At 40.6% G+C, this 21,504-nt stretch overlaps 1 protein-coding gene across 10 annotated transcripts in view; it reads left to right on the forward strand.

The window, feature by feature from the left end:
* Positions 1 to 20,052, forward strand: part of tfec (transcription factor EC) — a 43,346-nt gene extending 23,294 nt beyond the window's left edge. The window contains exons 1-8 of one of the 10 annotated variants that reach the window (XM_011490901.3): positions 3,985 to 4,179; positions 10,004 to 10,258; positions 10,934 to 11,035; positions 13,635 to 13,755; positions 14,581 to 14,637; positions 14,732 to 14,807; positions 15,588 to 15,735; positions 18,911 to 20,052. In XM_011490901.3, the coding sequence (XP_011489203.1) occupies positions 4,123 to 4,179; positions 10,004 to 10,258; positions 10,934 to 11,035; positions 13,635 to 13,755; positions 14,581 to 14,637; positions 14,732 to 14,807; positions 15,588 to 15,735; positions 18,911 to 19,381 (1,287 nt within the window). In that variant the 5' untranslated portion in view covers positions 3,985 to 4,122 and the 3' untranslated portion in view covers positions 19,382 to 20,052. Of the gene's footprint in view, positions 1 to 3,984; positions 4,180 to 4,606; positions 4,805 to 9,156; positions 9,495 to 10,003; positions 10,259 to 10,933; positions 11,036 to 13,634; positions 13,756 to 14,580; positions 14,638 to 14,731; positions 14,808 to 15,587; positions 15,736 to 18,910 lie in introns of those variants that run through there. The other 9 variants (XM_011490904.4, XM_011490899.4, XM_004082891.5 and 6 more) reach the window with 9 other exon arrangements.
* The last annotated feature ends 1,452 nt before the right edge of the window (positions 20,053 to 21,504 follow it).

Here is a 21,504-nt window from a genome sequence, read left to right on the forward strand (position 1 = left end):
AATGTTGAAGCGGTGCAAATCTTTTTTCACAGCCTTATTCCGATACATGAAACTACGTATATGATGTAATTCTGGCCGGGAACAAACTGCATTTAATTTGTCCTCCATGATGAGTTCCCAAACGCCTGGCATGTCTGTCAAGGACCAAATGTTGTAATTTTTTAAAGTAATAACTGTCTTAACCCTTGGGCTATCCAAGGCATGTTAAGTTGCCCTACTAGACAGTGCACTGAAGCTTTTTTCTTCAATGATTTGTAATCTTTACTGGCGTCCATGGATTACATGAAATCCTTTTCACCTTTATCCACCTTTATCATGGTAGGGGTAAGACGCCGATGTAAGGATCGGGTCATCTGAACCCCACAAGATGGCACAAGGGTTATAAACGTGCGTGGCTACATGTGAGTTTTAAACGCAGAAGCCTGAAAGGTGCATTTACATAGCCTTTGCCTTGGAAGTAGCTGTTTCAGAGGGCGGTGGTGTGAACAGAGCTTCGTATCTGAACTTTAGCTCCAGCGTTGACTTTTTAGTTTTGGACCCCCATAAGTCTTCGACTATTTATGCAACCAGCGTAATTCCAGTGGCGGAGAAACACAGTTATACGCTGATTTGCAACACTTTATGCAACACTATCTATCTATCTATCTATCTATCTATCTATCTATCTATCTATCTATCTATCTATCTATCTATCTATCTATCTATCTATCTATCTATCTATCTATCTATCTATCTATCTATCTATAAATATAGATATATATCTATCTATCTATATATAGATATATATATATATATATATATATATATATTTTTTCTTTTTGAGAGCATCTGTGTTCTGACCCAGTTTAACCCCTGTCTACTGGTATGTCTGTGCGTGCCTGGAAGAATCTGAGCGCGTGTGCAGAGGGGCTACAACCTTTCAGGTGTTCCTGTGAACAGCCTTCTTTTCAACCGCTCACAGAGGAGAATAAAATGCCCTAACTGACTTAGCTGCAAAAATTGTATTAGTCCATTTTGACTAATTGCATCTTCTCTTTACTCACTAAAGGGAAAGGCTGCTGCGCATCCGCCCTCTTTTTCCTCCTTATCCCAACTCCCACAGTAACACAGTTGTTTACGTAACTTTGAAAAATATGTATTTTTTATAAATGTGTGTGTGTGTGTGTGGGGGGGGGGGGGGGGGGGGGGTAAAGTTAGCTACTATATTTTCTGCATTATTGGAAAGCTTATGTCATATTGGGCCCAAAATAATGCAAGACTTTTCTCTAAAATTAAAACGGAAAATGATAAAATTGCAGTTAGTTTTTTTACAGAAATATTTAACTAGTTGATGTTTTTGCTTCAAATATATATATATATATTTCCATTTAATGTAACATTACTGTTCTTAAACCCAATGTGTCATCAAAGCAACAAGGGCACACCACCACACACAATTTCACGAGTAATCCAGTTAAAATAGCCGCAATATTTAATTCATATGAGAATCATTAAAAGTGCAGTGGTGCTGTGTCCATTATGCATTCCTTTTCTAGCAGGATAAAACACTCCTCAGATGTGGGAGCTGCACTTTGAAGTGTTGTCTCAGAAGCCGGCCAGCTCTTACAGGAAGTGCCTGATGTTTAAAACATGCCCTGCATGGGGAATAACAAAGGTGAGCACTTGTGGCTCCCCCCAAGACGAGCCAAAAATGGCCAGCCAGGATTCGGAAGAAAGCCCTGCCAGAGCGTACACAAAGAAGACATCAAATAAACAAAAAATGTAGACAAATGCACACATGGGTAATGGTACAAGAGGGGGGAAAAATGTCAAATCAGCCAAATATGCAAGCTATTGAGACAAGAAGCAAGAATAATTGCTGAGCTTGCATTCAATAACAATTGACATACAACTCTATCAATGCTATACACGAAAAGTGGCCAATGTGTAATTGAATCATCTTCTATGAACATGTGCAGAACAAACTCCAATTAAACAGCAGAGAAGACTTCTTTAAAAAAAAACACAATCTATATCGGCATGCTTTAACCTGATCATTGTGATTCAATTTGCGTTATCACATTCAGTGTCCTAAAATTCATTTTGATGTGTTTATTATAGGGTATCAAAGAGTTTGCATACAGTTTCTGTTTTTGATAATTGTTGAATCAGCAATGAGTTTAAAACTTCAGGTTTGAAATCCATTCCCACACTGTCCAGAATTTGGGTCAGGGTGACTTTTACAATATTGTGCGCCGCTCTTTGGCTAAGATTGTGGTTTGGTATGGAAAACTTCAACTTGTGAGGATCTCCTGCTGAGAAGTCTGTGATCAAAAGAGTAAAGTCCATACGTCTTTTTGTGCGGTTCTAAAGTATAGGCCGCGTGTAAAGCATGTGACTCATTTACACAGTGGGGGTAAATGTAGAAAAAGGAATTACCAACTAGCCTGTTTTAGCAGCATTGGAACAGAATTACAAAAATGGTCACAATGACTAATAAAAAAAAAAAAGGAAATTTCCCACAAGAAATTATAGTGTGAGCATTGTGTGTTGCATATATTGTAATGTTACCCTTACTTTTAGGCTTCACACCCAACAGGCTTTGCAGTTGCTAAGGGCATGGTCTGGTTGTTGTGTATATATATACGGTGATTAGTCAGTTGGCACACGAGAGAATAAACTTTAACGTTCAGAAGACAAGAATCGTCTCCTCATCCGTACAATGTACGTTAATAGATAGCATTCACACAGCCTTCGGCAAAGTGGGTTCAAGCAACCACTTCCAATATAAAGTCCACCTAAACATGTGAATGCAAGTTTTGGGCTTCCACGTTCTAAACACCAATCAGTGACTTGGATTTGGTCATGGATGACGCCCCTTTTGATACTCAGAAGTGCCAACCATTTGAACATTGAGGAATAATTGCGATTGATGTAATCTGAAGGCCATGTCACTATGTACATTTTACACAGATGAATATTGGTCATATGTGAATACATGTGGTAAAAGTGAGAAAAGTTGAGGTCTTTATGGGAAATTTTCCCAGATATATTACAAATAAAACACGGAAAGAACACGTAAATCAACATAAAAGCCACCTAATACGCTTATCATGCATGAACGGTGTGGGATTATTGCTCTGTTTATCTAAAACTCATCAGTGATTTGTGCGTCAATTATGTAATTTTGACGGTATATGTGGGTATACATGGTATAAAAGTTATGCATCGTGTACATGCATGAAAAGTCAGTTAGACATACGTGAAAAGGTCGTAGAAAGCCACAAATTTGCATATACATCTTGAAAAAAATCACACACAATTGCACAAGATTTATGTAATAATTGCATATAAACTACATAAAATATGCATAAACACAAATTTTCAACAAACCAAAGATTTTGAAGAGCTCAAAAGCGAATTCACATAAAGACCCTTCGGCCGAAACCCTCGACGCACATTGACGAATGACGAACCCAAGAAACACTGATGAATTATCACGCGTGTATCACGAAAGACCGAAATTTCATTTGTGGAAAATGTGCAAAATGTAAGTAGTGGCTGAGTGACACGGCCTTAAGCTGTCATGGCATGAGGGACCTTTAAAACCCACGTTTAGCCCACCTCAGCATCTGTAATGTCTGCTTTGCAAGACTCTGACTGTTGTGGTTAAATGGACTTCCACAGGAAGTCGGTGTCGTGAAGATAACCTGGGAAAATGTGCTGAGCTGAGCTGGATCTCCTGCAAGCAGGAAGTCATAGTGATCCACAAGCAGGAACTTGCTTTCTGTCAACTTTTTTCATTTCTACACATGCACCTTCCAACCTCCAAACTGTCATCTGGATTTTTTTTTGCCTCTGTCAGGCCTTTTTTCTTTTTTTTTCTTTCTTTCTCTAAACCAAAAAACATGAACACATATTATCACACACACACACAGGAAGTAGACCCTGCAGCTCCCAAATAAGCTGATGTGTCATGCCTTCCTTTCTGATATTTCTGCAAAAGCTCAGGAAGGGGGCTTGCTGCACCTCTCGTTTTCTTCCTCTTCTTGCGCCCGTGTCTGGCGTCAGGCATCGCTGCGGTGACAGTTGTTCTTCTGGGAGAATCTGCTGCGGTGGGAGACGCTGCCATTCTGCCGAGCCATGAGCCGCTGTTGTGTGGTCAACGTGGTCACTTTGACAGAGATCCAGCTCGTGCAGGTAGGGGCGGGGGTTGCAGCACAGATACGGGGTGGGGAATTAAATGGTTTATCACGTTCCAAAAAAGGTTTTGTGTGTTTTTGTTTGCACGGATGGGTTACTGCACTTTATTAATATAAGATAAGTTCTTTCAATGATAGTAACTGAGTATCCATTAGGGATTGCACATTTCTTGATCAATTCACGGTCTTAATCGTATATCCTTGCAGATTTTGCAAGTGTGTGCTTATACGTTGGCTATAAGGGTCAGCAAAATCTCCCAAAAAATACTGATGACTTTTTGTTTCTACTTTCATCTCAGGTCATGAATCTATATTTCCAGTCTGCATTCTTTAACTCATTCTATAGATTTTTTTTTTGCAGAAATGAACCCAAGCCTCCTACAAAGTTTGCCCACAATTTGTACATCTGACTAATGTCCCCAGTGTTTCATAAGCTGATGGATTTTTCTGAAGTGAAAGAAGAACTTGGGTAAGACTGAAACTAAGTTTGGCAAGAGCGTTTGATTTAGAAGAAGAAGACGAAGAAGGAAAAAAAAAGGTATGAGGTCTCGTTTTTTAGAATGACACTGGGAGCGAAGCATTTCAGAGGGGAGAACAGCAATCCACCTTTTTGCTACAAAAAGGTAAACGATCACTGTCAATTGCATCACGCAAACAGAAGGGGAACGGAGTGCAAGAGATTGCAACACTTTGGACTGGAAGGTCTAGGACAAAGCTAGAGGACGTTTTACCTTGTGGGTGAAACAAAACGGTTTGCAGAAGTTGCTATGCGTTCTTGCAATTTCACGGTGTGGTGTTTTGTTGGATTGGATTCCAGTATTCTTTGCACTATAGCGCGCTGCGTCAATGAATGACCTATTTTCAAACTTATATCATATATTATAGAAGGTGCACTGAACTAAAAGGCGTAATGATTGAGACAAAAAGTCTGAGATTTTGTGAGTAAGACTTTACTGTCTTCACAGTAACTCTAGAACTTGTTTGTTACACACTTAGCATTAGCTATGTTAGAAGCGTTAGCGTATTGACAATATCTGTAACTCCCAACCTTGTTTGCAACACGTAAAAAACCAAACTGATAACGCTAAACAAATGTTACTGTGACTACTCTAACTTCCAACCTTGTTAGTAACAAGAAAAACAAAGTCCGACAAAAGCTACATGTTAGCCACGTTAGAAACATTAGCCGCGTTTATGCATCACAATACCTTTAACTCCCAACCTTGTTCGCAAAACGTAAAAAACCAAACTGATATCGCTAATTTTTTTTTTACTGTGACTACGCTAACTTCCAACCTTGTTAGTAACAAGAAAAACACAATCCGACAAAAGCTACATGTTAGCCACGTTAGAAGCATTAGCCGCGTTTATGTATCACAATACCTTTAACTCCCAACCTTGTTCGCAAAACATAAAAAACAGGCTGTTACCACCAAAACAGATGTGACTGTTACTAAACTAACTCCCAAGCTTGTTAGTAACATATAATAGTCCTTCGCAACTACACGTTAGCTGCATCGCGTATTCATAATTATATACAACCAAACATTTCAACAGAGCGCCATGTTTCCGTCAAAATTGCTTATTTGTAAAAACGCAGTCCAACACAGCTACATATTAGCTGTGTTAGGAGCGTTAGTTACGTTATCGTATTTACAATACTTGTTTACTCCCAACCTTGTTTGCAACATGTAAAAAAACAGACAGATACCGCTAAAACAAACGTTACTGTGACCAAGCTTGTTTTTTAAAATGTTTGTAAAGACACCTTTACACGTTAGTCGCATTAGCGTATACACAAAAACACCCAAACATTTCTACAAATCGCTGAGTAACTCTCAAAATTGCTTGTTTAAAAATAAAAAACAGTCTGACTCAGCTACGTGTTGGTCACTTTAGAAGCGTTAGCTGTGTTAGCCAAGTTAGTATATTTATACTATAACTCCCAACCTTGTTTGCAACACTAGTAATCCAGATCGATAGCGCTTAAACCGAAGTTACTGTGACAACAAAATCTCCCAACTCTGTTATTTACACGTAAAAAAAAATAAAAAAAAATCACACAGTCCAACACCATTACAGGTTTGCCGCGTTCACATATTAACAATAACACCCTACCAAACATTTTGACACAGCACCGTCTAGCACTCAATTTCTACAAGGCGCACTGTCATTTGAAAAATAAAATAAAAAATAGATTGCTATATGGGCTGTGCATGTGGGGGATGGGCCGTCATCTACTCATCTTGTTTTAGTTCCAATAAGAATAACGATTTTAGCAAGATTCTGCTGTTTAATTATTAAAAGATCAATTTTTTTTGGGGGGGGGGCGGGGGCGGGGGTTGTATTATCATAGTACCGTAAAGGTAAATGTACATAAAAAGTTTCGGTTGACAAAACAACGAAGTATACGTTTTTTTTTTAGTGTGCTACAGGTTTGCATGCCAGCGTTGACCGTGTAAATGTGTTTAAATGAAGCGTGAACCTGTGACCTCTTCCCTGCCAGTAAACCTAAACAGTGCAGCGATTGTTGAAGCAGGTGCTGAAAAAAAAAAGCACCTTTAAAAAAAAAAAAACTATTTTTGAGAAACGCCACAAATCTCCAAAGTCAAACTTTGATTGGTTCGATTTTTATCTCATTCCTGTCCCTGTCCTACATTTGTGGCAGCCACTGATCCTTCTCAGAATTACCGCTTCACACGTTCACAGGACCGCCATTGTTACGACTGGCCTCGGTGACTGAAGCACCATTGCAGCTCAAATCTAATCAGATCCCCTTAAGTGGATAACAAGCGTGTCTCCGGCATTTACAGTAGTGAGAGGGTCGAAGTGAAACCAGGACAATCCGCCATCACACAGCACAGATGCGGTGTGCAGCAGTTTAGGCATCTCTGCCGCTCTCAGCGGTGGAAAAAAAAAAAGAAAAATGTTGATTGGGAAACAACTGGGATCTTGTTTGGCCAAAAGAAGCCAGATAAGAACTCTCAGTTAGTACTGACAAGTTGAGTATTGTGATGAGCTTGTACTTTGTTGAGCTGAGGAGTGGTGAAAAAGGAAAACCAGTCCAGCTGATAAGGGGAAATGTGAGGGTGTACAGCCAGCTAAAAGCCGAGATTCCCGAGTGTTGCTGACATGTAATGCAAAAACAAAAAATGTTGCTTTTCATCAGCAATGAGCTTAGAGAAAGATACACCGCAAAAACAGGCCCTGCAAAATAAGTAAGAAGTTGTTACCGCATTGGTAGATTTTCTTTAAATAAGCAAAAAATAAATAAATCATAATCTGCCAATGAGGTAAGGAAAAAATGGTCTTACCAAGTTTTCCTATTTTAAGGAAAAAAATTCTAGTCGCTAATACACGTTTTCTCAAACCAAGATTATTTTGAAATGAAAATCTTTCAGTTTTTCCAGTGCAGTGCAGCAAAAATACAAATCTACCTGAAAAGCTGGAATTGGGAACTTCTTTTTTTTCTTTCTTTTTTTACAGTACAGTACTTACATAGAATTTTTGGTGGTACATTTGACCCTTGTTTCCACTAAGTGGTCCAGGCCAGTTTGGGGCAACGGGGGTCTAACCTGGTCCAGTTCGGTCCTGCTTAATGAATCTATTTTGTAATTGAATACCAGACTGGACTGTACCATACTGCTCACTGGAAACAAGTCTTTATTGTACTTATTAGGTACTTGAGTACTATGTGAATACCTGTCCTCTTACATTTGTTGGGTACCATGAAATGCACATAAATTTGACTAAGTAGAAAGTAAATTCTGGGAACTTCTTTATTTGTTTACCTATCTTGCTACACATGGTAAATACCAAACAATGAGTCAACAACTAAATTCAAGGAACCGTATATGAGAACTAGACTGAGCAAGTGTGACGTCACCCATAGAAAACAACTTACTTCCGCTTCCAGCAAAATTGAGCCAATTCAGTCCCAATTGTTCTGCGATACGGATAAATAGAATGACTGAGTAAGAGCTAAAAAAATAAATAAAATGGGATTTGGGCTTCCTGCAGGTACTTCATGATTTATAACGCGATGGCGGAGGGATTACTTTGGCCAGTTCTCTTATACAGACAATGGTAAATCCCAGTAGGTATTGCATTAATACCTAGTAAGTATCCAGTAGGTACAATAAAAGTACATTTATTACCACTTAGATACCCTGTGAGTACCATACTGTAATGTAAAATGTGTTCCCTGTATGTATATATATATATATATATATAGAGAGAGAGAGAGAGAGAGAGAGAGAGAGAGAGAGAGAGAGAAAACATTTTCATTAATTTACTAAAAATTGATTTCTTTGTGTCTTTCCTTTAATTTTTCTGATTTGCCAAATGAAAAACATCTGTCACCTGTTTCTAAAGCTCGGTGCTCTAAATGTGTCCTCATGAATGCAACAGACGAATAAAATAAAGTCTTTTAGGGTTTCACTTCCCCAGTCACTTCAGTCACGGCAGTATTTGTTCTTATCCGAGTTCCTTTCCGTTTAAATCGATTAACTGTGGTCTGTCGGAAAGAAAGCACTCATTTAAAACAGTACAAATCTCGCCAGAGAGGGGAAAAAAATTGCCAGACAGACTTTAAACTGACAAAAGTGAGTACTTGCTAAGAATACTTGGAGACACATTAACCAATAAACAGCAACAGTGGACATCTTTATGAGAACCAGACAAATGAGGCATTTTAGGGGAGATGTTACCTCCTAAAATAACCTTTTTGGATTGGAAAGAAGACCTTAAGGAGGCGAAAACTTTACAACTCTTCACCTATGTTTTTATTGAATGAATGGGTAAAAACGGCATTGAGATATTTAAAACCCTAAATAGGGAACAAGGGTCAATTGTGCTGCCACAGCCCCTGAAGCTGGGCAGCAGAGGACTTTGGGAGGTGATCGGTGATTGGCTGTCCGTACACGAGTGGGCGGGCCAGAGGAATTAGTGATATATGCTTAAGGCAAATATCCTGCAGTGATACAACCCTGGGTGATCTAACAATCCGACGTTTGAAGTGATTATCATGCTATGCAATTTGAGGACTTACTCCCAGCTGTAGGCCTAATTAGTTCACTTAGAGTCCCTCTATAAAACTCTGCTGAGGGGGCAGGAAGAGGCAGACACTTAGTGGGAAGTCAGCAGCCTAACGGGATAGCAGCCGCAGCGGATCTGGATCTCTAAAGGCGACCTGCTGCAACACCAACAAACAAGTCCAAAGACTATCCATTTTCTTCTCTCTTTTATTTGAGAATGCCACACTTAAGCGACTGCAGCTACTACAAAATGCGGGATGCCACCAGAGCTTCTAAAGTAAGAAAATCAAAGTTTGCATTGTTTAAAAATGGCTCAATCAGACCTTCTAGAATCTATGCGTAAAGGTTTGGTGACAAACAAATTGAAAACTTGGATTTTTGTGCCAGTGTGTAAGCGGTCTTCTCCAATTTTGCTTCAAAATGACCAAAAAACAGCTTGAAAATTTGCAAAGTTATTTTGCTTTAAAAAAGAAAATCACGCCAGCATCCTATTTGACGATAAAGTCAAGATGTGTCAAACATGATTCACTCCGAGCGCTAAACTGTGTTGCACAGACTGCTGCAGGGTGCCTGTAAACTTGTTACTCATGAATGAGTAGCATCGGAAAACAGCTATATCTGTTTTGAATGAGATGATAACTTCTTCGAAAAACTGCGGTGACAATTCCCTTAGTCACTGCTGTGTCAGCAAACGAGAAGCAATGTGCAATTGTCCACATCCTCATCTGCTTTTTTGTCTCCAGACCACTTATCCCTGTGTTGTAACAGCGGCCTTCTCTTTTTTAGGTGCAAAGCCACCTGGAGAACTCCAAGTTCCATCTCCACCAAAGCCAAAACCAGCCGGTGAAGCAGTACCTGACGCTGGGCTCCAAGCTGGCCTCCTCTGCGGGTTCGGGTCACGCCGTGCAACACCCACACACCCCCGGCCAGCCGCTGGCTACCGTGCCAATCATGAGGAACGGACACATGGCCCCAGTCAGTGACGGCAGCAACCCAAACAGCCCTGTTACCCTGCTCACGTTGGCCAGTCATGACAGTGAGGTAAGAAAAAAAAATCATGTGAAATTGAAATCGAAAGAGCTCTGGATGTCCCCGGGAGCAAAGTGAAATCGCAACCCAAAATCTCAGCCAAAATAGACCTGGGTCATCACTTTCGTTGAGTTTGCAACGCCCCTCGACGCATTTCTTGTCAACAGAACAGATTCCTCGCAACATTTTCTTCCCTGCGGTTCATTTCGCCGCCTCGTAGATGAGATCTGCTGTTTGAAATCGTTTCAAATCAAGGCCGATGAATCACGGTTGGAAGTTTATGATGGAAAGTTCATGTCCAGAATACCTCGGGGGCCACACTTGCATGTGGACGGGCAGTGCATCTTCATGCAGAGCAACTAATCATCCAAATAAAGTGGGGCCGTCATTGATCTCTCCCTGTCTTTGATCTGTTCATCAATAACTTCAGACATGCAGTCCTCTGAGGAGAGAGAACCCTATCAAAGCGGGAAAGTAGTTTAACAACTGATGCATGTTCTTCCCGCCATTCAGCCTCTAAACATGGCCGCCAAGAACTCTTCCATTATTGGATTAGTTTCTCAACGGCTCCTCCTCGTTTTCTTCTACTCAAAAATGGATTCAACGTTGACACCTCGGAGATCTGGGACAGTATATGAATGCCATGAGTCTGTCCTGGAGAACACTGAAATCACTGTTTTCTTTTAGTTTCCAATGGATGAAGTTATTGATGACCTGATTAGTCTTGAATCCGGTTTCAATGATGGAGGCTTGGATTGCATGGAGAATAACATCATAATGCAAAACAACGTAAGTATCAATCAGTCCTACACTTTGATCCTGTAATCAACAAATGATCTTTTGTGTTTCTTTTGCTTTTTAACCCTTTAACACCGGAGCGTTAGCGCCAGTGTTTACACTATCGACTACTGTAACTCTTAACTAACATAATTCCAGCAGATTTGGAAGTGTGAAAAAAGCAGCTTTGCACCGATGTGCAACACTTTACAGCTGTGAAGTGTTTACGCAATTAACGTAAATTTGTCGCGGAGAAAAGCGATGTTATGCAACACTTTGACGTTAGTAATGGTGCCAAGTGTTTATGAAAAGCTGCTTTTTCCCCGTCAGAATCACCTGATTCATGTTGATTGCATAAAAGGTCAAAGAGTTACGGTATGTCAAAGAACGCGTGTTATTTATGTTAGAAACACCTTTCGATGTTTAGGGCTAGCTAGCTAGCTTTAGTTGTAGCTTCAAGTCTAGTGTAGTACTGCTTTTTTCCCCCCCAAAGCTTTATAAGAACTAAGAGATGAGGTTCTCCCATCCAGACCTTTAGGCACAGGCTTGACACGCATGGGAAAAACGGGACCTAGCTTCCCTCCGAGGTCAGATTAGGTCTAGAGATGAGTCAAAGTTCACTCGGAATTAGCAATATTAACGAAGAAGCTCGACAAAGCAGGACGGGGTTTTAAGAGAGAGAAGCTGATGGGCCGTTGAAGATAAAGAAAGTGACTCAAAAGTAAAACACTCCTGAAGAGGGAGGAAGAGATAAGGGGTGGAGGAGGAGGAAGGGAGAAGTCGGTAGGTTTCCGATGGAGACAGAAGTGCAACAGATGAGTGGAGCGGGGCTGATTCATGCTGCTGGAAGGAGCCACTGAGCCACTGGACGGCCTAATGCACACGCTCCCCGTGGGCTTGTTCAGAAATAATACCGTGCTTAAATGGATCAATTCGTTTTAATTAGTCGTACAGTACGATGCATCACGTCGTTTCGCCGTGTCAACACATTCGGAAATGCGGACGGGAGAGGGATTGAGGTGATTACTGTAGAAGCAGGAAGGGAATTGTTGCAATCTTTCATTTTCCTATGCATGCTTCCCCCCCCCCCATCCCTCCTCCTCCTCCTCCTCCTCTGCTCTTCAGTGTTGATGAGAAACACAAAGTACACTTCAACCAGCTGCAGATACCGACACAAAAGTTTTCCCTCCTTTTTTTTTAAATGTTATTTTCCTCTCATTCCTCCTGCTTTCGGCATTCCATCCCACTTGCGGCTTTTATCCATTCCCCGCTCCGGCAACTGCATTTGACACACGTGTCACGGAACAAATTAGCTGCAAGCCTCTTTGACTCCATCGCGACTTCTGTTCGTTTTTTTTTTCCCCCATAAATACACACACGAGAATTAGACACACTTGTCTGTCGGCACGCCATACCCCGGACTCTGTGAAAAGGCGTCATTATTGGCGAGGTCGGCCTCGCTTTCCCAGACAAGAAAAGATGCGTAGGAAAACAGTTTTGCCTCTGTTCAAGCAGTTGACCTAGCTAATGTTTTTAGTTAATGCTGTGCCGTTTTTAACACAAAGAACGCCGCTGTTCAAGACAAAGAGGTTAAACTATTTTGAGATCTCAACACATCTTGTATCATAGAGACATGAGCTTATAGTTTGGAGCTCAGGACTGTAGATTACCATTATAAGCTTTACTGTGGCACAGTAGTTCCTCCTTTTTTTTTTAGGTTTTGTTGTAGAAATAATCCACAATATGTATAATCTGTGAAGATGTTTTCAGGTTGTATACTTTATACACTTTTCTTTGACAAACACTAAATTGTTTGCACTTTTCCCTCTTGTTTAAACTCTCAAAGTTTGAACCTTTGTCGAAAAATCCGTCCGGAGATTTAAATGGAAAGCCCTCTAAACAGGAGACGTAGCACAGAAGAGGTTCATTGACAAGGTCTACAGCCAATCAGGACGCAGAACACAATAACAAAAGAGCATGCAGTATTGCCCTGAAAGAAACCTGTTGCAAAAAACAAATACACTGAAAGGTGAACAGCGATGTAGCGAGGGATCACCGTAGTTCAGTCTGAGGTTTTGTCTGAATTCCCTCACTTCTTGGTGCACTATAGTCATTCGCCATTTTTGTAGTGCCTTTCGAATCTATAATTTCAAAACGGAGTGCCCCAGAAGTTTCCCAGAAGTCTCTGCGAAAAACCTTGTGCACCGACGTTCACTAGATTAGCGAATATAAACCACAATGCATTGGGTTGACGAAGTTGATTCATTTTTCATCAAATAATCAAGTTTTCACTATCAAAACACAGTGGAATTATAAATACTTTTCGTAAAATGTGCCTATTTGTGGGGATTTGACTTTGGGAAATTGTCATAATTGACGTTAAACAATAAATAAGAAGTTCTGAGCATTTGTCTGAATTGCTTTTAGTCCCAAAATATATACTTTTTTTTGTATTTAGGGAGTAATGAGGGAATTTGGACATAGCCAGAGTTTGCCTTCTGTTAACCACGATGCCCAAAGCATGCTGGGAGGTCCAGAGAATCATGAAATTCCTCTTTTTCAACTGACGATTTCTCCCTCTTTCCCTTCCTCTCCTCTCTGTGCCCTATAGGTGTCCCTCAGCAGCAGCATGCTGGACGTCTATGGGGGTGAACAAGGTATGAACCCCCCTATTGGTGGAATGAGCCCCACATCTAACCCCACAAAGCTCACTGTAAAAAGGGAATACACAGGTATGAACTCATACCGAGCCAGCTGCCAATCCCATCGAGTTGCTCATATTTGATTTGGAGGTTAAAGGAGCAAAAAAATAAAAATCAAAATAAAAAATTCTAAGCAGTACACAGAAGCAGGTGGTAAAAACGACAAACCTCGCAATTTTCAATCAGGACGTTGATAAGGCAAAGTGGCTGCTTATTTCTGTCTGGCGTAACATTTAGTTTGTCAGCTTCAATTGGACTTTGCCTATTAAACATCACCCAAAAAAAGAACAAAAAAGAGATTTAATTGATTTGGATAATAGAAAGGATTCTTAAAGAACCCTTTACTCTCAGTGGGCCAATAAGTAAATTACAGTCAGTTTTATTTCGAGTGTGCATAGAGGACAATGGGCTTTTGGATACTTTAAATTGACTTGATTGAATCAACAGAGACAAATTGGCAAATCCAATATCAGCTCACTAACTATGTAATTTCTGAGAATTTAAATATGGACGCATTTTTGTGCCTCCTCAGGACTGAATTCGCTAATTGCAGAATAAGTATTCCAAAAGTGGTTGTGATTTTTTTTTTCCAATGAGCTTTAGAAATGCCAGAGGGGATAAGCCGGGCTCTGTGTGTGTGTGTGTGTGTGTGTGTGTGTTTGTGTGCAAGGAGGTCAAACTTGTGTCTGCATTGTGATGCACAGAGGCCTCACATTCTAACCTCGACCCTGAACTCGCGCAACACAACCCACGACTGTGTGTCTGGTGTGTTGTGGACGTTGTCTTTTAAGGGTCTAAATTTGCGAGCGTGGCTAACCCATTCGTTCTCCTCTGTGATTTATTTATTTTTGACAGAGCACGACACCAGGGTTATGGCAAAAGAGAGGCAGAAGAAAGACAACCACAATCTGAGTGAGTGTTTTTTTTTTAATTTATCCCAAGTTGTGGCTTGTACGTCACTTTGACAGGGCGCTAATAATTCCCTCTTTGTTCTCGATCCGCTTAGTTGAAAGACGGCGAAGATACAACATTAACTACAGGATTAAGGAGCTGGGGACGCTCATCCCCAAGTCAAATGACCCGTAAGTTCTCCAGTTTCAATTGCTTATGACTCACGTTTTTGAAGTGCTGGAAGAAGGCGGTTCAACTCGCAGAGGCTCTGGTGCTGCCGGCTGAATCTAAAGGAGTCCTCGGGGACATTTTTAGTCGTGTTTCAAGGATGCACTTGAACTTCCGTGGCGATCGACGCTCTTTGAGATGCGCGGCCCATCACTGGGGTTCATCTCGACGCATGAGCGACGAGGAAAGGGTCACGGCTCAAAGGGGCAGGTCGGACATTTGAATCCAATTTTAAAGCATAATTGGAACATACAGCATAGACAGTGTGGAAGACCCTCCGCCTGTTCACAGCTGAACCTTGCTTTAATGGAAGGTTAGCATTGTCACTGTTCCATTAACACTGGATCAAAGAGATTATTAGTGCAGATCAGACCAACTTCTTGCTCATGTAAAGGAACGTTTTACTGCTGGTGTCTTGTTCTTTGACTTGCACTTTAGTACCTTAAGTCCATTGCTCCACTTTCCTGTTTCTTTCCTACTTAAAGTCATTTTTCCTGTGCTATTTTTACTCGAGGATTAATTTTACCGAATGTGAATGGACTTTCCACATTAACTATTCTATTAAAATTCCCATTTGGTGTCCTTGCGTGATGTCCAAAGGATGAGTAATTGCCCCGCGCAGGTCTCCATTTTTTATTCATTTAAAAAAAAAAGGCCTCAGTTAAAACTTCCTTTGAGTGTAAACGATATTCTGCCCACATCACGGGGTAAAAATAAAAAGGGTTATGCACCTTTTGTTGCAGCGACATGCGCTGGAACAAAGGCACCATCCTGAAGGCCTCGGTGGAGTACATTCGGTGGCTGCAGAAGGAGCAGCAGCACTCTCGGGAGCTGGAGAGCCGTCAGAAGAAGCTGGAGCAAGCCAACCGGAGGCTGCTGCTGAGGATCCAGGTGAACGGACGGGTCTTTCTTTATTCAAATCGCTCTGAATCAGGAGCAGCCAAGAAAATCGTATCAGTAAAAGATCGTATTCGTAAATATGCTGGGCGGGCCGCTCCATTCTGATTCACTTACGTCTGTGTTTTCCCCGTCAGAGCTTGAATCTGGATCAAAACTGTACGTCTGGATAACTCAAATGTTGTTCACCATTTTTGGTGCACCAGTAATGATTGGTTGAGGTTGTGAGGGGCTGCAAACCAGTAGGAGAGTGTAAACAGATGGATGATGGGAAGTGGGGGAGGGGTTCACAGTCCCGCCCACAGCTCAGAGGGGAATTTCGAATGAACTACTGTCGCTCTGCAGAAACTATGGCTGTGTCCAAATTCGGGGGTTGCCTCCTTCAATGGCCGTGGCCTTCCCGGGCCACGTTGCCGGGTCTTTCGTCAAGCGGTTAGGCCGGATGTTAACGGCTGTGATTTTAGACGAGTCTTGCCTTAAGATAACTGCAGCCGTTACATTGTCAAATGTAGGAAGCGTGAGTCTCGAATAGAGAGATATAGTGAACCGGGCATGGATCTAGAAATTTTCCTGGCTTATTTGATCCAACTTTTAATCTTGGAGGTGTCCTAGAAAACAACAATTTCCCCCCCCCCCCCTTTTTTGCTAGACCACTGGGAACGCATTGAGAAAAATGATGGGAGTGAGTCTGTAACCCTTGTGCTATCCTAGGCACTTTAACATTGGGAGTTGGGTCATCTAGACCCACTAGACAGTGCTCTGAACCTTTTTTCTTCAATGATTTGTGATCTTCACTGGTGTCCATGGATTACATGAAATCTTTCCACCTTTATCCACCTTTGTCATGGTAGGAAGAACACGTTAATGTAAGGGTGGGGTCATCTAAGATAGCACAAGGGTTAAATATTGTGGCAAACACAGCGAGGGAAAGCTGGATGTCGGCAGAGGTTTGACAGGTCATGCATCTTCAGTCAAGCGTTTTTTGTTTTTTTTTAACTCAACACGGCGTTCTTGTTTGATTTACCCGTGTCAAACTGATCTTCAAAGCTTTACGGTCCCAAATTGTGGCCCCCTCCCCCCCATTCCCCAATCACAACCACTTGTATTCAAAAGGGCTCCTTTCACCTTGTGATGTCATGTGATTGAAGGGTGCCTGATAAACAGAGACGCAGACAGCAGCTTTCTCACAGAGAACAAAGAGAGATGTTTATAGACAAATGTTTGCACCTGCAGGCTTTTAGAGACCTTTATTTGTTCTGTCTGCCTCAGTGATGGAAGGACTGTGAGTGAATTTAAAAACTGTCGTCAGGGAAGAAACCAGAGCCAGAAACAGGCAGATGCTCCTGCAGAAATACAGAATTAAAAACTTGGAATGATGGTCATCTCAGTTTTATTTGTTAAAACTGATTAAATAAGATAGGAGTGAATGGTAGGGGTTGCAGAGAAATGTCCAAACTTTCCTCCCAAACCTCAGAATGTGAGGGAGTGGCATTGACTGTATATGAGGACTGGAATGAGAGACTCCTCCCCCTGGCGTTCCAACTATACCTGTCATTATTTTTGTCAGAAAATCCTTGCTTCTTGCTCTGCTACTTTTTTTTAAAAGCACAACAAAGAAACATATGAGAGTAAATTTGTAAAAGTATAAGAAAATAAGTACATTTTAAAGAATATATTCGCAAAATTCTTATTTTTCTGAATCCTACTTTCATGAGGAAAAAGAGAATTCAGACACAACCCCCTTATGAGAAAAACACTCAGCATTTCACGGTAAAGTTGTAAAATTAGAAATTCATGTCAAAAGTCAGAAATTCATGTCAAAAGTTAAAAAAGTGAATGTGAAAGAAAAAAAACATAAAACTACAAGAACAAAACTCATTTTATGACAATAATATAAAATTATAAGGAAAAAGTCAGCATTTAACGAGAATAAATTTGTACAAATGTGAAAATAAATTTAAATTTTATGATAGAAAAAAACAAAAAAATTAAGAGAAAATAATCAACATTTTGTGACAATGAAAGTTGTAATTTTGTTTACAAAAACATCACAAAATCCCGAGTAAAATGCCAACATTTTATGAGAATAAGGTTGTAATATTGTGAGAAAAAAGTAATAAAATTACTAGAATAAAATAGTTCAATTAAGAAAAAAAGTCAATATTTTATGAGAATAGAGTTGAAAAGATAAAAGCTGTAATGTTAAAAAGTTTTAATGTAAAAGTCCCAATTTTCTAGAAAAAAACTTCCGGCTTTTAGAAACTAAAACAATTCATGAAAATAAAGTTTTACATTTACAAAATAGGTAAAACAGACTCTTTAGCAGAGTGATTTTCTCCTGATTTCCGCTACATAAAATAAACATAAGGTTTGATTGTCTTTGTAAAAACATTTAAAAAGTTAAATGTTTTGATGTTTTTTCAACTTTGTTTTTGGTGAAATTTCTTTTTTTATAATTGCACGACTTTCTCTTTCCTACTTAAAGTCTTTCTCTTTTTTTTAACGGAGGCTCTAATACTTCCTCATATTTAACATGTTCTTGCTAATCCTATGTTTTCTAAATATATATTCTATTGTGCAAGTTTTTCAAGTTAACCCTTGTGCTATCCTAGGCACTTTAACATTGGGAGTGGGGTCATCTAGACCCACTAGACAGTGCGCTGAACCTTTTTTCTTCAATGATTTGTGATCTTCACTGGTATCCAAGGATTACATGAAATCTTTCCACCTTTATCCACCTTTATCATGGTAGGGAGAACATGTCAATGTAAGGGTGGGGTCATCTAAGATAGCACAAGGGTAATACTGACCAATTAGATGCCCTCAATTATAGGATTGTGGTCTCACGTTGAACGTTCGAAACGTTTCCAGTGGTAGGCCATGCTGGCCAATCAAGCTCACTCTTGATTTCCATAGAAATGTTGACTTAGACCGACTTGGACCAATCAGCTTGCTGGAGATTTCTGGTTCCAACATGGTGACGTCCGTATCACGAGAAAATGGCAGCTAAATTGACTTCATTTGGTTTGTATGGGTGACGTCACATTCACTCGGTCCAGTTTTCCTATACAGTCAGTGGGTTGTAGGTGTGGTTGGAAACGTTTTAGTTCAACTCCAATGTATGGACAGAGAAGATTTAAAATCTAAAGCACTTTTCTTCGTTTCACAGGAACTTGAGATCCAAGCACGAGCACATGGACTTCCAAACATGACCACTGCCCTGGGCACCGTCGAACTGTCCAATCACCTCCTCAAACAGCCGCAGCAGCAGCAGCAGCAATCGCCTCCCCAGGCCCCACAACCACAGCAGGCCACTCTTTACCAGGAGGACCCAAACAACGACTACCTCCAGAGAATAGCTGCGGTGACCGCCATACCGTCCATCACCGCTGCCGGCCCAACGCAGGACCACATTTCTGGCGGGGACGCCTGCACCACGTTCTCTGACCCGCTGTCCCACTTCACAGACTTCTTCACAGCCTCACTCAAGGAGGAGAACCAGCTGGACGAGATCCTCATGGACGAGGCGCTGTCGCCGTTCGGGACCGACCCGCTCCTCTCTGCTGGTTCCCCCGGAGCCGCGTCCAAGGACAGCAGCCGCAGGAGCAGCTTCAGCTCCGGCGAGGGCGACGATCTATAAGGGTGCCTTTTTTTCCCAACCAAAAACACTGTTGCTGTCACGTTACAGCTGCATTCTCCACTCATAAAGGGCATACACAGAGCTTCCAGAAGACTGACTACTAGAGACTATTGCCAAGGCGGCAAGCAATTAAAATGACAGCTGACAAACTTTATAGAAATGGGTGCCTCTCAAAGAGGCATCTGCTTGTGATGTGCTCCACTGTCCCTGAGGCTGACATTTGGGAATGCTCTTTGGGACCAGTTGCTCCTTATGAGGAAATTTTTCTTTTTTTTTGTTTTTGGTGTTTGTCTGCCACTCAAACACAGAAGGAACAGACTTGTATGAAAAAAGGGAGACATTCATCAGCATTTGATGTACACAACTGCTATATTTAAAGCAACACTGTCTGTGGTGGCTACACACTGTAACATATGCAAAATAATCACTAAAAATGTGCTGATACTGTCCTAAAAAAAGAAAAAAGAAATCTGAAAAAGGATTTTTACTTTATATTTGTATCGTTTGAGGGGCCGTATTTCAACCTTTGTTTAAGGAGAACTAATGTACTCACCTCAAAGCTTAACATGTACTGGGCCTTATGTGTGTGTGTGTTTTTTATGTTTTTTAATAAGACTTTTTGTATTTATGTTTGTTTAATCCATGTATTCATAAAAAATATTAATATCTAACAGGATCTGATTTTATTTAATTCTATAAATGCAATGTTTTTATTTTAGAAGAGTTAGTAACGGTAGCATATTCACAATACCTGTAACTCCCAACCTTGCCACTAAAACATGTTACTATGACTAAGCTAACTCCCTAGTGTGTCAATAACATGTAAAAAAGAAAAACAATCCGACATCACTACACGTTAGCTTCGTTTAGAAGCGTTAGCAGAGTTAGCATATTCACAACAACAGTAACCGCTAACCTTGTTTGCCATAAACAGCTAAATACATAAGGGTTAATGGCCGACGAAGTGTGCGGTTATTACTTTTTAACGCACGCCGTGGAAGCCTGAACCGTCCGACGCGAAGTGCGTTAAAAAGTAATAAACGCACACTTTGAAGGCCATTAACCCGCTGATACCATGGTCACTTACAAAAGCAATACATATTAACCAGGTTTTAGTCCTTAATTCTTGTTTTTTTTCCGATTTGAATCACTTTTCTCACAAAAAGCGGACTATATGTAACATATAGTCCGCGTCGCGCCGCACCACCGCTGCAGTCAAGTTTCGGCGATAGATATATGCTGATCGTCCCGATGGCTTGAATAAAGCATCAGTTCAGAGAGAAAGTTTACCTCTTACCGCTTGTTTTTGTCCAGATGATGAAGCAAAAGGTTGTTTTAAAGAAGCCGGCACAGTAATACAAAACATTTAAGCTAGATGACCGAACTTCTTTTTTCACCGTGCGGTTATCAGGTTTTAATGCATACCCAGCAGCCAATCAGAATCGAGTATTCAACCGGACCATGGTATAACGTAAAATGAATGTTACTGTGACTATGCTAACTCCCAAGCTTTTTAATAACATGTGAAAAAAAAAACAGTCCGACATCGCTACACGTTAGCTGTGTTGGAGGTGTTAGCATATTCGCAACAACAGTAACTACTAACCGTGTTTACAACGCATAAACAAAAAGAATTATACCGCTAAAACATATGTTACTGTGACTAAGCTAACTCCCAACCTAGTTTGTTACACGTAAAAAAAAAACTGATGCTGTAAAACAAACGTTACTGTGAATATTATTTACAGCAAAACCCAACCAAACGTTTTCTCTCTCTCTCGAAATCGCATTGACACTAGGAAACACAACCAGAATTAATGCATGTAAAAGGCACTGCGGGTTCTAAGACTATTAAATGATTTAAGGTTTTTAAATGAACCTTCTAGTGCGGAAAATACGATAACTCTTTCAGTGTGGCTTTGATTGGCAGTTCGGTTGACCCAACAAACATTATTCCACATAAGTCCCACCCAATTACAATTACAATTGCCCATTTTTGGAACAATATGTATGGGTGGAGTAAATTCCATTCAATACGGCTGTCTTATGTATCATTTTCTCTATTTAGAATCCTATTAGTGTCTTCAGAAAGTGATTTTAATTTTGGATAACAATTGGTACTC

This window comes from Oryzias latipes, chromosome 23 (assembly GCF_053564925.1).
Source record: "Oryzias latipes strain Hd-rR chromosome 23, Olatipes_Hd-rR_3.1".
Classification (NCBI taxonomy): domain Eukaryota; kingdom Metazoa; phylum Chordata; class Actinopteri; order Beloniformes; family Adrianichthyidae; genus Oryzias; species Oryzias latipes.